Source organism: Dipodomys ordii, unplaced genomic scaffold, assembly GCF_000151885.1.
Source record: "Dipodomys ordii isolate 6190 unplaced genomic scaffold, Dord_2.0 Scaffold54, whole genome shotgun sequence".
NCBI classification, from domain to species: Eukaryota; Metazoa; Chordata; class Mammalia; order Rodentia; family Heteromyidae; genus Dipodomys; species Dipodomys ordii.
The window spans coordinates 3,359,282-3,374,677 of record NW_012267270.1 but is presented as its reverse complement, the minus strand read 5'-3'; the positions used below and the strand labels follow the sequence as shown (position 1 = coordinate 3,374,677).

General features: G+C 43.4%; 1 protein-coding gene across 1 annotated transcript in view; it reads left to right on the top strand.

Moving 5' to 3' along the window:
• Kdm2a (lysine (K)-specific demethylase 2A) overlaps positions 1-15,396 on the top strand; it is a 115,769-nt gene that overhangs the window by 60,202 nt on the left and 40,171 nt on the right. The window contains exons 6-10 of the mRNA XM_013020886.1: positions 3,888-4,066; positions 8,407-8,513; positions 9,029-9,122; positions 10,348-10,501; positions 12,687-12,802. Of these exons, the coding sequence (XP_012876340.1) occupies positions 3,888-4,066; positions 8,407-8,513; positions 9,029-9,122; positions 10,348-10,501; positions 12,687-12,802 (650 nt within the window). The remainder of the gene's footprint in view (positions 1-3,887; positions 4,067-8,406; positions 8,514-9,028; positions 9,123-10,347; positions 10,502-12,686; positions 12,803-15,396) is intronic.

Genomic DNA, 15,396 nt, shown 5'->3' with positions numbered 1-15,396 from the left:
ATCTGCAAGGGACAGACCTTCAAATAACTTATCATAAAGATGTTCAGAGAGATAAAGGAAACTATAGAAAGTCAAGAAACAATGTATTGACAGCATGGAAACATCAATAAGGAAGCACACAACTTAAACAGAAGTAAGTAAACAAAATTATGTCAACCTAGTGAATGAAGTGCTATCTCATGGTAGTTTTGACATTGGCATTTTGTTTGTATATATTTTTTATTGTAAAAATACTGTTACAGTTACATGAGTAAGGTAATAAGTATATTGCCTATCCAGCGTTGTTACCTCCTCCTTCGTTTTTTCCCTACCATCACTTCTCTCCCCAATATTGGCCTTTTCTCGAAAAAATGTGAAGAGTAGGGTTATTTAATCCATTGCCCTTTTTTGGGGGGGCATTGGTTGTGGGGCTTGAACTAGGGCGTGGGTGCTGTCCCTAAACTTTTTCCACTCAAGGCTGGTGCTCTACCATTTTGAGCCACAGTGCCACTGGCAGTTTTCTGGTGGGGGAGATAAGAGTCTTGGGACTTTCCTGCCCCTGCTGGCTTTGAACTATAGTCCTCAGGTCTCAGTCTCCTGAGTAACTAGGATTACAGGTGTGAGCCACTGGCGCCCGGCTCTCTTACATTTTGAATGCAGGGCACTGTGTTCTAATATTACCTGAATAATTAAGAAGTCAAGTACATAAAGTTCTTACAAGGTGGGCTATATTTAACAACTCTTTCCTGTCTTTGTTTTTTCTCCTCGATCATCATATTCTGAATCATAACTGTCCTGCCTTGCATATTTTCTTTTACGCTGTTGCCTCTGCTTAGATTTGTTTTTAAATCTTCCCTTATTAGAGTCCTATTTATCTTTTAACCTTTTCACCTGGGCGCTGTCCCTCAGCTCTTCAGCTCAAGACTAGTGCTCTACCACTTGAGCTACAGCGCCACTTCCGGTTTTCTGGTGGTTTATTGGAGATAGGAGTCTCACGGTCTCTTCTGCCCGGGCTGGCTTTGAACCGAGATCCTCAGATCTCAGCCTCCTGAGTAGCTAGGATTACAGGCGTGAGCCACCAGCGCCCGGCTTTTCTTTTTCTTTTTCTTGGCTTGAACACAGCCCCTGGGCGCTGTCCCTGAGCTTCTTTTGCTCTAGGCTAGCACTCTACAACTTGATCCACAGTGCCACTTCCAACTTTTTCTGCTTTTGTGGTACTGAGGAATCAAACTTAGGGTTTTTCATGCATGCGAGGCAAGCACTCTACTAAGCCACATTCTCAGCCCTATTCTTTTTATTTATTTTTTTTGCTGGTCCTGGGGCTTGAACTCAGGTCCTGAACACTGTCCCTGAGCTTTGGTGCTCAAGACTAGTGCTCTACCACTTGAACCACAGCACCACTGTTGGCTTTTTCTGGGTAGCTTATTGGAGATAAGTCTCACAGACCAGTTTTCTGCCCAGGTGGGCTTCAAACTGCGATCCTCAGATCCCAGCCTCCTGAGTAGCTAGGTTATAGGTTTGAGCCACTGTCGCCAAGTGAACCTCTTTTTTTAAATCCTCATCTATTCAGCATGATAGAAATAGGAAATTTTCCTTTCATTTTTACTTCTGTACTTTGTACTAAACATTTTACTTCATTAACAGTAACCCTCAAGAATGTATTTGGGGGCTAGGATGTAGCTCAGTGGCAAAGCACTTGCCCAGCAAGTAGAACATGCTGGGTTTGATCCCCAGTACTAAAAAAGAAAAGACAAAAGAAATACAGTTAGAAAAAAAGAAACCAGCAAAGAATTTATTTGGGATCATTTGGGATCAGTCACATGTCTTCTCTAGTACTGGAGCTAAGATATATACTTAATTATCTTTAGATACAAAGCTATTGTTTTCTCATCCTGATCATGTAACCTAACTAGTAAGGAATGTCGTTCTACATTTTGTTGTTATTGTTATGGTTGATGGAAAAGGCCTTTGTAGCCGGGCACTGGTGGCTCACGCCTGTAATCCTAGCTACTCAAGGGGCTGAGATCTGAGGATCATGCTTCAAAGCCAGCTTGGGCAGGAAAATCCGTGAGACTCTCCACTAAACCACTAGAAAACCGGAAGTGGCGCTGTGGCTTAAGTGGTAGAGTGCTAGCCTCAAGCTGAAGAGTGCAGGGACAGTGCCCAGGCCCAGAGTTCAAGCCCCATGACTGACAAAAAAAAAAAAGGCCTTTGTGTGTATCATGATGCCCTAATCAGATTGCAAATATTCATGGAATTAATAGTTTATATTAGAAGTAATTATTGACAGGTTTGGATAGGGGAGGGGCTGAAAATTAAGAATAGATAAATTCCCCTGTGTCAGTAGTTCACACTTATAATCTTACTCAGGAGGCTGAACTCTGAGGATTGCAGTTCAAGGCCAGCCCAGTCATTCGTCCACAAGACTTTTATCTCCATTTAACCAACCAATAGCCAGAAATGGAGCTGTAGCTCAAGTGGTAGAGTGCTAGCCTTGAGCACAAAACCTTAGGGGCAGTACCCAGTCCCTGAGTTCAACTTCCAGAATTGGCACTTAAGGGGCAAAAAAATACACATGTATGCATACACACACACACACACACACACACACACACACACACACACACACATGCATACACATATGCATATACATTCAGGGTTTTTTTTTGTGTGTGTGTGTAGTGTTTTGTGTTTTTTTTTGGGGGGGTGTCATGGGGCTTGAACTCGGGGCCTGCCACTATCTTTGAGCTTCTTTTGCTTAAGGCTAGCACTCTACCACTTGGGCCACAGCACCACTTCCAGCCTTTTCTGTTGATGTGGTGCTGAGGAATCAAACCCAGGGCTTTATGCATGTTAGGCAAGCACTCTACCACTAAACCACATTTCCAGCCTCTACATTCAGATTTTTTATTTATTATTATTTTTTTTATTTTTGTCAGTCGTGGGGCCTGAACTCTGGGCCTGGGCGCTGTCCCTTAGCTCTTCAGCTCAAGGCTAGCATCCTACCACTTGAGCCACAGTACCACTTCTGGCTTTTTTCTGCTTACATGGTGTTGAGGAATCAAATCCAGGGCCTCATGCATAGGAGGCAAGCATTCTACCACTGAGCCAACTTTCTACCCCCCCCCCATACATTTAGTTTTAATGCCTGCTATCCACAAAGAAGTAGGTCCTTTTCTCAAATTATGGGAAAGATTACCTCAGTTTTCAAGGCTGTCATAGGGATATAACTCACTGGGTAAGAGCATTTACTTTAAAGTTTAGAGTCAGTGCCAAGGTTCTTGTCCTACTTTGTCTTGCAAGGTACCTGACACCTATAATAAAATAGAGATTGATTGACACTTAGTATTTAAAATTATTAGAATTAAATGCTAGATACTGAATAAAAAATTCACTACCTGACAATGTATTAAAATGTAGCATAAGAAATGATTGTCATTTTTAACTGTACCTGTTGTCTTTTTTCATTTCCTGAACTTTGGTTATACTTACCCATCTCCAGTAAGGACCTTTCTCCTTATCTAAATAAGAATGGAGCGGGCCCTGGTGACTCACACCTGTAATCCTAGCTACTCAGGAGGCTGAGAGCTGAGTATCAGCTACTCAGGAAGCTGAGAGCTGAGGATCATGGTTCAAAGCCAGCCTGGGCAGGAAAAGCTGTGAGACTCTTATCTCCAATAAACCACCAGAAAACTGGAAGTGGCTCTGTGGCTCAAGTGGTAGAGCGCTAGCCTTGAGCTGAAAAGCTGAGAGACAGAGCCCAGGCCCAGAGTTCAAGCCCCAGGACAGACCAAGAAAAAAAAAAAGAATGGATGGTTTGTTTTCTTCTATACTTGTGTTTTATATTCTTACTATATTTAAGAGTATTAGTGGCTCAGTAGAGATGATGAATGCTTCTCTCATGACAGGGAGTCGTCGAATGGTGGATGTTATGGATGTGAACACACAAAAAGGCATTGAAATGACCATGGCTCAGTGGACACGCTACTACGAGACACCAGAAGAGGAGCGAGAGAAACTTTATAATGTCATCAGCTTAGAATTTAGCCATACCAGGCTGGAGAATATGGTACAGAGGCCTTCCACGGTTAGTCTGATCATTTACTCCATATTGTCATTGTTGCCAAAATGAATTTTTTGTTTTTTTGGTTCAGGTCTTGGGGCTTGAAATCAGGGCCTACTCAAGGCTTAAGTTCTACCACTTGAGCCACAGCTCCACTTCTGATTGGTAATATTCAATTGGCAACCCATTTAATACAAAGTAAGTTTCATGTATTTTTTTAATTTAATTTTTTAATTCTTCTGAAGGAAAACATCATGTAGCCCATCTTTTGGGATAATAGTGGCCATCTACATTAATATTGAGGCTGCTTCTTTTTCTGAGGGAAAGGCTCTTCATTTATTTTGCCTTAGAGGTCAGGTACAACCTTGTAATCCCTTCTACTCAAGACTCTGTAACAGAAGAATCACTTGAGTGCATAACTTCAAGACTAGCCTGACTAAAAACAGAAAGAACTCTTACCAGGCTAGAGATGTGTCTCAGAAGGGTAGAGCACCAGCCATGCATGGGAAAGTTTAACAGGAGCAGGAGATACTGAATTCAAGTTCTGGTACTACTATCAAAAGCAATAAATGAATTCACTTGAGTCAGATATCCTATCAGGTACAGTAGAACTTAGAATGTTCTAGTATATTTATAAAAATCATGACTAGCTGGGTGCCAGTGGCTCATGCCTGTAATCCTAGCTACTCAGGAGGCTGAGATTTGAGGATCATGGTTCAAAGCCAGCCGGGGCAGGAAAGTCCGTGAGACACTTATCTTCAGTTAACTATTATAAAACCAGAAGTGACGCTGAGGCTCAAGTGGTAGAGTGCTCACCTTGAGCTGGAGAGCTCAGGAACAATGCCCAGGCCCAGAGTTCAAGCCCCACGACTGAACCAAAAAAAAAAAAAAACGGCTGAGATCTGAGGAACACAGTTCAAAGCCAGCGCAGGCAGGAAAGTCTGTGAGGCTGTTACCTCCTATTAACCACAGACAGTTTAAGTGGAACTAGTAGAGCTGTGGCCCAAGTGGCAGTGCTAGCCTTGAGCACAAAAGCTCAGAGACAGTGCCCAGGCCTTGAGTTCAAGACCCAAGACTAACAACAACAACAGAAAAAGCATAGATACTCAAAAGAGGAAAGACAAAAAACTATACATTTATATAAATTGCAGTATGGGCTGGGTGCTGGTGGCTCACGAGCTCCTGTAATCTTAGCTACTCTGGAGGTTGATATCTATGGATTGTGGTTTGAAGTCAGTCTGGGCAAGAAAGTCTATGAGACTTACTGCCTTACTCAGAAAAGGCTGGAAGTGAGATTGTGACTCAAGCGGTAGAACGCTAGCCTTGAGTCAAACGGAGTTTTAAGCCCCAGGACTGGCACAAAAAAAAAAAAAAAAACAAAAGCAATTACAGTATGGGAACATGTTAAAAGTGAATAAATAAGCCGGGCGCTGGTGGCTCACGCCTGTAATCCTAGCCTACTCAGGAGGCTGAGATCTGAGGATCGTGGTTCAAAGCCAGCCGGTTCAAAGCCAGCCCAGGCAGGAAAGTCCGTGAGACTCTTATCTCCAATAAACCACTAGAAAACTGGAAGTGCTGCTGTGGCTCAAGAGGTAGAGCGCTCGCCTTGAGCTGAAGAGCTGAGGGACAGCACCCAAGCCCAGAGTTCAAGCCCCACAACCGACCAAAAAAAAAAAGGGAATAAATACAGGCCCTAGTTCAATCCCAAGTGCTAGGGGAAAAAGATAGGGAAAAATAGATAGGGGCTGGGAAGGTGGCTCAGTGGTAGAGTGCTTGCCTTGCATGCCAGAGGCCCTGGGTTCGATTCCTCAGCACCACATAAGCAAAAAAGAAAAAAGCCGGAAGTGGCTCTGTGGCTCAAGTGGTAGAGTGCTAGCCTTGAGCTGAAGAGCTGAGGGACAGCACGCAGGCCCAGAGTTCAGGCCCCACGACCAGACCACCCCCCAAAAAAAAGGAATGAATTAGATACCTAATATTTAGGAAGGACCATACAATCTAAAGTAAAACAAAGTTAGTACAAGCCCTTTGTAGAAAATGACCCCTAAGTTTGATATAAAAGAATAGGAGACAAAAGAAAGACTAGAACTGTAGGCAGAAGGAATAGTGTAGGTTAAATAATAGTGGAGAAGTAAGATGGACAGCCTTTACATGCCCTTTGTAGCAGCAAGCATAAATTTGGATGTCTTGCTTGTGAAGAATGGTCATTTGCTCCTGTCCTATTAGCAAAACCAGGTGGGTAAAACATGACAGTAGATGGGTTGGGGAACCAGTGAGCTCAGTAGTGAGCTTGGTGTTGCAGAATGCTTGTCAAGTACATGTGAGGCTCTTTTCTGTTTTTTTTTGTTGTTGTTGTTGTTTGTTTGTTTGTTTTTGGGTCTGGTCGTGGGGCCTGAACTCTGGGCCTGGACACTGTCCCTCAGCTCTTCAGCTCAAGGCTAGCCTACCACTTGAGCCACAGCGCCACTTCCGGCTTTTTTCTTTTCGCTTATTTGGTACTGAGGAATAGAACCCAGGGCCTCATGCATTCAAGGCAAGCGCTCTACCACTGAGCCACCATCCCAGCCCTGTGAGGCTCTTTTCTATCCCAAGCATCAACCCAAAAAAAAGCTACAGCCATGAGTGCATTTGTTTTGTAATGTGCAGTATAAATAGATCAGATCTTAGGTACTGGACTCTGTTTGGACCTAGTTTTGGTACAGAACAGTGTCTTATGAACTGAGGTATTTTGCAAACAGCCTATCCAAAAACTAAGCATTAAATGTCCATACCAAAGTACAGACATGTTACAACAAAGCCCTTCTGTAGTCAGTAGATACCTAATAATACCAAAGAAAGGGAGGCAAGATTCAACTAACTTGTTGCTATTCTGATAAGTTCTTTTCTTGAATGAATACTTGATTAAAAAAAAAAATGTTCTAAACCTTTCCTGTCACCCAAAGGAAGAACTCTCCACATGAGAGTTTATAGTGTACTGAAGAAGATTGCTTCATTATTTTGTCCAAGGCTTTTCAGAGGATAATATAAGGAGCTACAATTTGCTAACCACTACCAGAAAGTAGGTTTATATGGAGGGAAGAAAGGCATTCACAGGGTCATTGTTAAAACAGTTAGCATCACTGGGCTCTGTTGACTTACTCCTATAATCCTAGCTATTCAGGAGGCTGAAATATGAGGACTGAGGTTTAAAGCCAGGCCAGGACAACAAATCTGAGATACTCCAGTTAACCACCTTGTTGTGGCTTAAGTGGTGGCACATCAGCTATAAATGAAGGTGAAGGCCCTGAGTACAAGGCCCAGTACCGCTGGTGCCTCAACGTGTGCGCTTAACTTTTCACCCAAAGCTTGTGCTCTACTACTTGAACCACACCTCTGCTTCTGACTTTTTGATGGTTAATTGGAGTTAAAAGTCTCTTGGAGCCGGGTGCTTGTGGCTCACGCCTGTAATCCTAGCTACTCAGGAGGCTGAGATCTGAGAATCGTGGTTCAAAGCCAGCCCAGGCAGGAGAGACCGTGAGACTCCTTTCTCCAATAAACCACCAGAAAACCGGAAGTGGTGCTGTAGCTCAAGTGGTAGAGCACTAGTCTTGAGCTGAAGAGCTGAGGGACAGCACCCAGGCCCAGAGTTCAAGCCCCACGACCAACAACAACAAAAAAAAAGTCTCTTGGATTTGTATCCTCAAACTGGTTTGGAACCTTGATCCTCAGATTTTAGCCCCAGGAGTAGCTAGGATTACAGGTGTGAGACATTGGCATCCTGGATTTCTCCCCCTCCTTGGCCCCCCCGACCCCCCACCCGCTCTCTTCTCTTCCCATTTCTACCCTAACCCCCTCTTTCTCTCCCCACCCCGCCCTGTGTCCGTGTCCGTGTTCCTGGAGTTTGATCTCAGGGCCTGGATGCTATCTTTGTGATTATTTTGCTTAAGGCTAGCACTACCACTTGAGTCATACCTTCATTTCCAGCCTTTTCTTATAGTTAATTGGAGATAAGAGTCTCATGGGCTTGCCTGCCCCGACTCTCAGATCTCAGCTCCTGAGTAGCTAGGATTATAGGCGTGAACCACCAGCTGGTTCTGACTTTTGTTGCTGGTGGCCTTGTTTTCAACAATCCTCATATCTCAGCCTCCTGAGAGGCTAAGATTATTTGCATAAGTCACTGGTACCAGTAATATATTGGTTTTTGAGTTTGTCCTCTGATTGCTTCTGTTTCCTCACAAGGGACATGATTTCATCTTTTCTTTATGGCTGTGTAATGTTCCACTCTGTGTTCTTGTGTGCATGCACATGAGTGCACACATTTTTCTTTATCCTTTCATGTTTTGTTGGACCCTTGACTGACTCTTCCATTTGCCTATTCTTCCTCCTAGGTGGATTTCATCGACTGGGTAGACAACATGTGGCCAAGGCATTTGAAGGAAAGCCAGACTGAATCAACAAATGCCATTTTAGAGATGCAATACCCTAAAGTGCAGAAGTAAGTGATTTACCCTATATTTCCTCTCTTTCAAGTTTTGCTATATACTAAATTATCAGAAAGATGGATTACAGTAGATGTTTAAAAAGAGGAATATGTGCCAGGCCCCGGTGGCTTGTGCCTGTAATCCTAGCTACTAAGCAGGTTGAGATCTGAGGATTGAGATTCAAAGCCAGGAGGGGCAGGAAAGTCTGTGAGACTCTTATCTCCAATTAACCACAAGAAAATTGGAAATGGTGCTGTGGTTCAATTGGTAGAGCTCTCGCCTTGTGCTGAAGAGCTGAGGGCCCAGGCCCAGGCCCAGAGTTTAAACTCATGACCACCAAAAAAAAAGAATATGTGTAAGAATATCTTAGCTTTTATGATGCCCCAAGTTAAGGAGGGGAAAAGTGTGATGACTTAAAATTGTATTCCTTCCATCTACTAGTAGTTGATTAGATGGAAGATAGGGAGGAGTGTGGCTTGGTTCTCTTTATCCATCTGAGCACTAATGCTGCTGTTTTTCTTTGGGTCAGATACTGTCTAATGAGTGTTCGAGGCTGCTATACTGACTTCCATGTGGACTTTGGTGGTACCTCTGTTTGGTATCACATCCACCAAGGTGGAAAGGTATGGTCATACTTGTTGTGGGGATTGAAATCTGAAGTTGACGATGTAGCTTTGCTTCAATTAATGCATGCTTATTATACCCTAGTGATGAATCTGCTAGATATTGGCCCTCTACATATCTGAAGAAGCTTAGGGATTTAGTTTACCTTCATGGCTATTGTTTAGTAGAGTTGTAGTATTTATCTTGTCCACTGTTAAGACAGCTTAGCCCAGTACTTAGGATATCTTAACATTCCTGTTTTTTAGGCTCCAAAGTGGAATTCTCCAAACAAAACCAAGGAGATGATTAGGAGGACAACATAATTTCTGTACTTTGAAGTTTTATAGGTAGTAGAAGGGAATACAAATGCAATCAACAAATTAGGGTACAAATTAGCTATATGGAGGTTTTGAGTCTGAAATGTAGCCTTTACAGCTTTTCAAAGTGTTTCTGCAATCTATGTGAGGATGAAATCTGGAATTAATATATGTCAGAATTTTATCATGTGAGGCCTTTTTCCCCTACTAGAAGTGAATGCAAAAGTAGAATCGGAATGAAAAACATTTTGTGAAGCCTTTGTCTATGATTACAGTATATCCAAATTCAAAATCACTTTGTTTACTTTAGATCTTCAGTTTTGTCTTACTAGTTTTGCCTAGGAACAAAGTAGCTTCAGGCCAGTCTCTTGAAGGTAGTGAACCTAAATAATGGTGTTCCTTAGGACTCCAGAAACAAGATATCTAGAGCTTATAAGAAATTATCCAGGGCTGGGAAGGTGGCTCAGTGGTAGAGCGCTTGCCTTGCATGCCTGAGGCCCTGGGTTCGATTCCTCAGCACCACATAAGCAAAAAGAAAAAAGCCGGAAGTGGCACTGTGGCTCAAGTGGTAGAGTGCTAGCCTTGAGCTGAAGAGCTGAGGGACAGCACCCAGGCCGAGTACAGGCCCCACGACCGGACCCAAAAAAAAAAGAAATTATCCAGGTGATGAGCTCTAGGCTCTTATTCTCTGAGTCGTGTGGATGGGTTCTGAGTTCTACACCTCAAGGAAGTCTTGATAAAGTGGTTGATGAGAAAGATCTACTTTCCTGAGCCCTGAGAGTTACCCAGAGAGTCACATTCTGTAGGCTGGGATTGCTTGCCTGACTTACTTCTGCCTAGTAATCTTAACTTTACCTGTTTATCAGTTGAGGGAGACGACTGGGTCATGTCAATGGCTGTTAACAGACTGAAGTTTTTTAACTCACAGGTCTTCTGGCTCATCCCCCCTACAGCCCACAACCTGGAGCTGTACGAGAATTGGCTGCTGTCAGGGAAACAGGGAGACATCTTTCTGGGTGACCGGGTATCAGATTGCCAACGCATTGAGCTCAAGCAGGGGTATACCTTCGTCATTCCTTCAGGTAAGCAAGGAAGGAAAAAGTAGACTGTTTGTTGCCATTTTATTTTCTTAAAGATAGGGAAAGTAATGGATCCATCAGTAACACTGGCTATATGCTAAGGTGAGAAGCAAACAAGGATACCCTTTCTTACAGTTTTTTTGTTTGTTTGCTTGCTTGCTTGTTTTTTTGGCCAGTCCTGGGGCTTGAACTCAGGGCCTGGGCACTGTCCCTGAGCTTCTTTTTTGCTCATGGCTAGCACTGTACCACTGAGCTAGTGCCACTTCTAGCCTTTTCTGTTTATATAGTACCAAAAAGGCCAACCCAAGGCTTCATGTATGTCAGGCAAGCACTCTACTACTAAGCCACGTTCCCAGCCCCTTTCTGATTGATATGGAGTAGATGCTTTGAATACAAATTTTTAGAAAGGGGTTGGTGGTATGGCTCAGTTGGTAGAGTCCTAACCAATGAGTGAAAGTAGCTGCAGATGCTAAGTTCTTGGACCTAGAGGGGAAAAAAAAATTCACTTAACAATGTGTCAGAATTGCCAGGGGAGGATTTTCAAAAGATAACACATGGGTCCCCTAGCAAGGAATAGCTAGTAAGTTTGATCTGCTGTATGTTCTTCTGAAACTTGATTCACTCAGAATGTTTAGGGACCTGACATTACCCTAAGTAGTTGAGAATTTCTACAAAAAGGACACCATCTCTGCTGGAGAACTGTCTGCTGTTCTAGCAATGACAGTTAAGCTGTAGTGGTGAAGGACGTTGTCTTTGACAGTCTCTAGTTCAAGAGTAAGTGCTTATAAAGAGCACAGATTTTGGAGTCGCCATCCTGTGAGATTTTTTTTGTTTTTGGTCTTGGAGTTTGAACTCTGGGCCTGGGCACCTTCCCTCAGCTCTTCAGCTCAAGGCTTGTGTGCTGCCACTTGAGTCAGTTTTCTGGTAACTTATTGGAGATAAGAGTCTGACAGATTTTCCTGCTCAGGCTGACTTTGAACCATGATCCTCAGATCTCAGCCTCCTGAGTAGCTAGGATTATAGGCATGTGCATGGCTCTGTTTGAGAATTTTGACTATGCATTTACTTGCTAGATATTACTTTAGTCAAATATTTCTGTATTTTATTTTAAAAGAGTAAGTTATTTTATACAGAGCTGGTTTATAATTGGTACTCCAATAATTGGTAGCAATATTTATTAAAAGTTTCTTGGATGGGCTGGGAAGGTGGCTCAGTGGTAGAGCGCTTGCCTTGCATGCATTAGGCCCTGGGTTCGATTCCTCAGCACCACATAAGCAAAAAGAAAAAAGCCGGAAGTGGCACTGTGGCTCAAGAGGTAGAGCGCTAGCCTTGAGCTGAAGAGCTGAGGGATAGCACCCAGGCCCAGAGTTCAGGCCCCATGACCAGACCCCCCCCCCAAAAAAAAGAAAAAAGAATATAATATAAAATGAGTATGTTTGTACATACCAGTAATCCCAGCCAGCTCTCAAGAGCCTGAGGCCAACCTGAGCTTTATAATGAGTTCCTGTCTCAAAAAAATTTTTTTTTCAGAAAAAGGATATAATCCAGGAACATTGTGCTGTTGCTTTGAAAAAGCATCCTTGGGGCTGGGAATGTGGTTTAATGGTGAGGGCTTGCCTAGCACGCATGAAGCCCTGGGTTCAATTCCTCAGCACCTCATACACAGAAAGAGCCGGAAGTAGCTCTGTGGCTCAAGTGGTAGAGTGCTAGCCTTGAGCAAAAGAAGCTTAGGGACAGTGCCCAGACCCTGAGTTCAAGCCTCCCCCCCCCCCAAAAAAAAAGGGAAAATATATCCTTTAGCGATTGGAGGCATGCTCAGGTGGTAAAACATCAGTCAATGAGTGAAAGTATCAGGTACTAAGTATAAGTCCTAGTCTTGGACAAAAAGAAAAAGCAAGCTGGGCGCTGGTGGCTCACGCCTGTAATCCTAGCTACTCAGGAGGCTGAGATCTGAGGATCATGTTTCTAAGCCAGCCTGGGCAGGAAAATCCCTGAGACTCTTAGCTCCAATAAACCACTCAAAAACTGGAAGTGGCACTATGGCTCAAGCAGTAGAGCACTTGCCTTGAGCTGAAGAGCTTAGGGACAGCACCCAAGCCCAGAGTTCAAGCCCCAGGACCTACCAAAAAAAAAAAAAGCATTCTTCAATATGTAATTGCAGTTTCTGTTTCCCTTCTGTTTCTTCTAGGGTGGATTCATGCTGTGTATACTCCTACAGATACATTAGTGTTTGGAGGCAATTTTTTACATAGCTTTAACATCCCCATGCAATTAAAGATATATAGCATTGAAGATCGGACACGGGTAAGTAATTTTATGTAACAACAGTTGAGTGTGAAGGGGGTTACCCCATTTAATGAGGTACAAATTAATAGGGGCATGGTGAGATATGCCTATAATCTTAGTATTCTGGGAGTCTTAGGAAAGAAAGATTGAAAGGACAATTTAGGCTACATAGCCAGCCCCAGTTCCCGCTTCTCTTTTTCTCTCCCCATCCCTCTCTCCTCAGCTGTCTCTCTTCATCTCCCTCTTTTCCCCCTTTCCCTTGTCTTCTCTCTTCTCCCTCTCTCCCCTCTTTCCTCTCTCTCTTTTAGTGGTACTGGGGTTTGAACTCAGGGCCTGTGCTTTCTAGGCTAGTGTTCCACTATTGCACCATACTTACAACCTTAAGGTTTTAGTTTTTATTTTTCAGGGTCCTTTCTTGATAAAAAGTAGTACAAGAAACTCATGTAGGCCAGGCGCTGGTGGCTCACACCTGTAATCCTAGCTACTCAGGAGGCTGAGATCTGAGGATCCTGGTTCAAAGCCATCCCAGGCAGGAAAGTCCATGAGACTCTTATCTCCAATAAACCACTCAAAAACTGGAAGTGGCTCTGTGGCTCAAGCGGTAGAGTGCTTCCCTTGAGCTGAAGAGCACAGGGACAGCACCATTTCTGGCTTTTTCTGCTTATGTGGTACTGAAGAATCAAACCTCATGCATGCAAAGCAAGCACTCAGCCACTGAGCCCCAGCCCCACTTCTAGTCTTTTTTTGGAGTGAAAATGCAATGTCAGTTTGAGGAATGGAGAAGGAGAACAACAGATCAGGTTAATCTGACACAGCATAATATATTCATGTGTAAATTACCAGATTGAAACATTTAAAAAAGAATCATAAAAAGTAGTGTTGTGAAGCAGGTACTATCAGGTGGGTGAAGGACAGTGAGTGGGTAAAATTAGGGTAATTTGGCCTAAATACTATATATATATATGCATGTGTGAAAATGAAACAGTGAAACTTGTTGAAGTTGTTTTTAAAAAGGCAGGAAGGGAGATGAGGCCAAAAGATGAAAAGATGAGTGATCTTGGAACATTGGGTATGTGTGGAAAGCTAACAGTGCATCTTCCCTTTGCACAACTAATGTATACTTTCATAAAAATGTAACATCAACTGGGCATGGTGGCTAGTGCCTATAATCCTAGCTACTCAGAAAGATTGCAGTCCAAGGCCAGCCCAGGCAGAAAGTCTGCATGACCACATCTCAATCAGTAAAAAGCTACATACATTGGTGTGTGACTATTGTCCCAGCTAGAAGAGAAGGGTAAATGATTGTGGTCTAAAATATTTGCCTAGATCAGCCTAGGCAAATAGCAGATTCAAAAAATAACCAAAGCAAAAATGGCTGGTTCATGTGCTTCAAATTGTAGAGTGCTAGCCTAACAAGCCCTGAGTTTTAACCCTAATACCATCAAAAAAGAACCAGATAGTAAATATTCCGGGCTTTGTGGACTATAGTGTATTTGTTGTAATTATTTGATGTTCTTGGTCATGTTGTCTCTGGGCTGTTTTGCTCAAGGCTAGTGCTATCACTCTCAACCACAGCACCACTTCTGGTTTTCTTGTTAATTGGAGATAATATAGTCTCACAGACTTTGACTGCCTTGTCTGGCTTTATTGAACCCTGATCCTCAAATTTCAGCCTCCTGAGTAGCTAGGATTACAGATCTGATCCACTAGTACCTAGTAACCTTTTTTTTTTTTAATAGTTTTTTTTTTTTTTCTTCCAGTCGTGGGGCCTGAACTCTGGGTCTGGGCACTGTCCCTCAGCTCTTCAGCTCAAGGCTAGCGCTCTACCAGTTGAGCCACAGCGCCACTTCTGGCTTTTTTCTTTTTGCTTATGTGGTACTAAGGAATCGAAACCAGGGCCTCATGCATGCAAGGCAAGCGCTCTACCACTGAGCCACCTTCCCAGCCCTTGTTGTAACTTTTTAATCCTGCCTTGTGATGTGAAATACTCAAGTTAACGTATGCCTAGCAAATTTCACAACTATGCCGGGCGCCAATGGTTTACGTCTGTAATCATAGCTACTCAGAAGGCTGAGATCATGGTTCAAAGCCAGCCCAGGTAGGAACGTCCGTGAAACTCTTATCTCTAATAAACCACTAGAAAACTGGAAGTGGTGCTGTGGCTCAAGTAAGTGGTAGAGCGCTCACCTTGAGCTGAAGAGTGCAGGGATAGCACCCAAGCCCAGAGTTCAAGCCCTACAACCAACAACAACAACAACAAAAAAGCATTAGATCTTTCCTATTTTTGCAACCATTTAAAAATAGACAGCTAGGAGGCTGGGAAGGTGGCTCAGTGTAGAGTGCTTGCCTCACATGCATGAGGTCCTGGGTTCGATTCGATTCCTCACCACTACATTAAAAAAATAACTCTCTTTCTCTCTCTCTCTCTCTCTCTCTCCATGAGAGGGGGTCCGGTCGTGGGGTCTGAACTCTGGGCCTGGGCGCTGTCCCTCAGCTCTTCAGCTCTACCACTTGACCACAGCGCTACTTCTGGCTTTTTTCTTTTTGCTTATGTGGTGCTGAGGAATCGAACCCAGGGCCTCAGGCATGCAAGGCAAGCGCTCTACCACTGA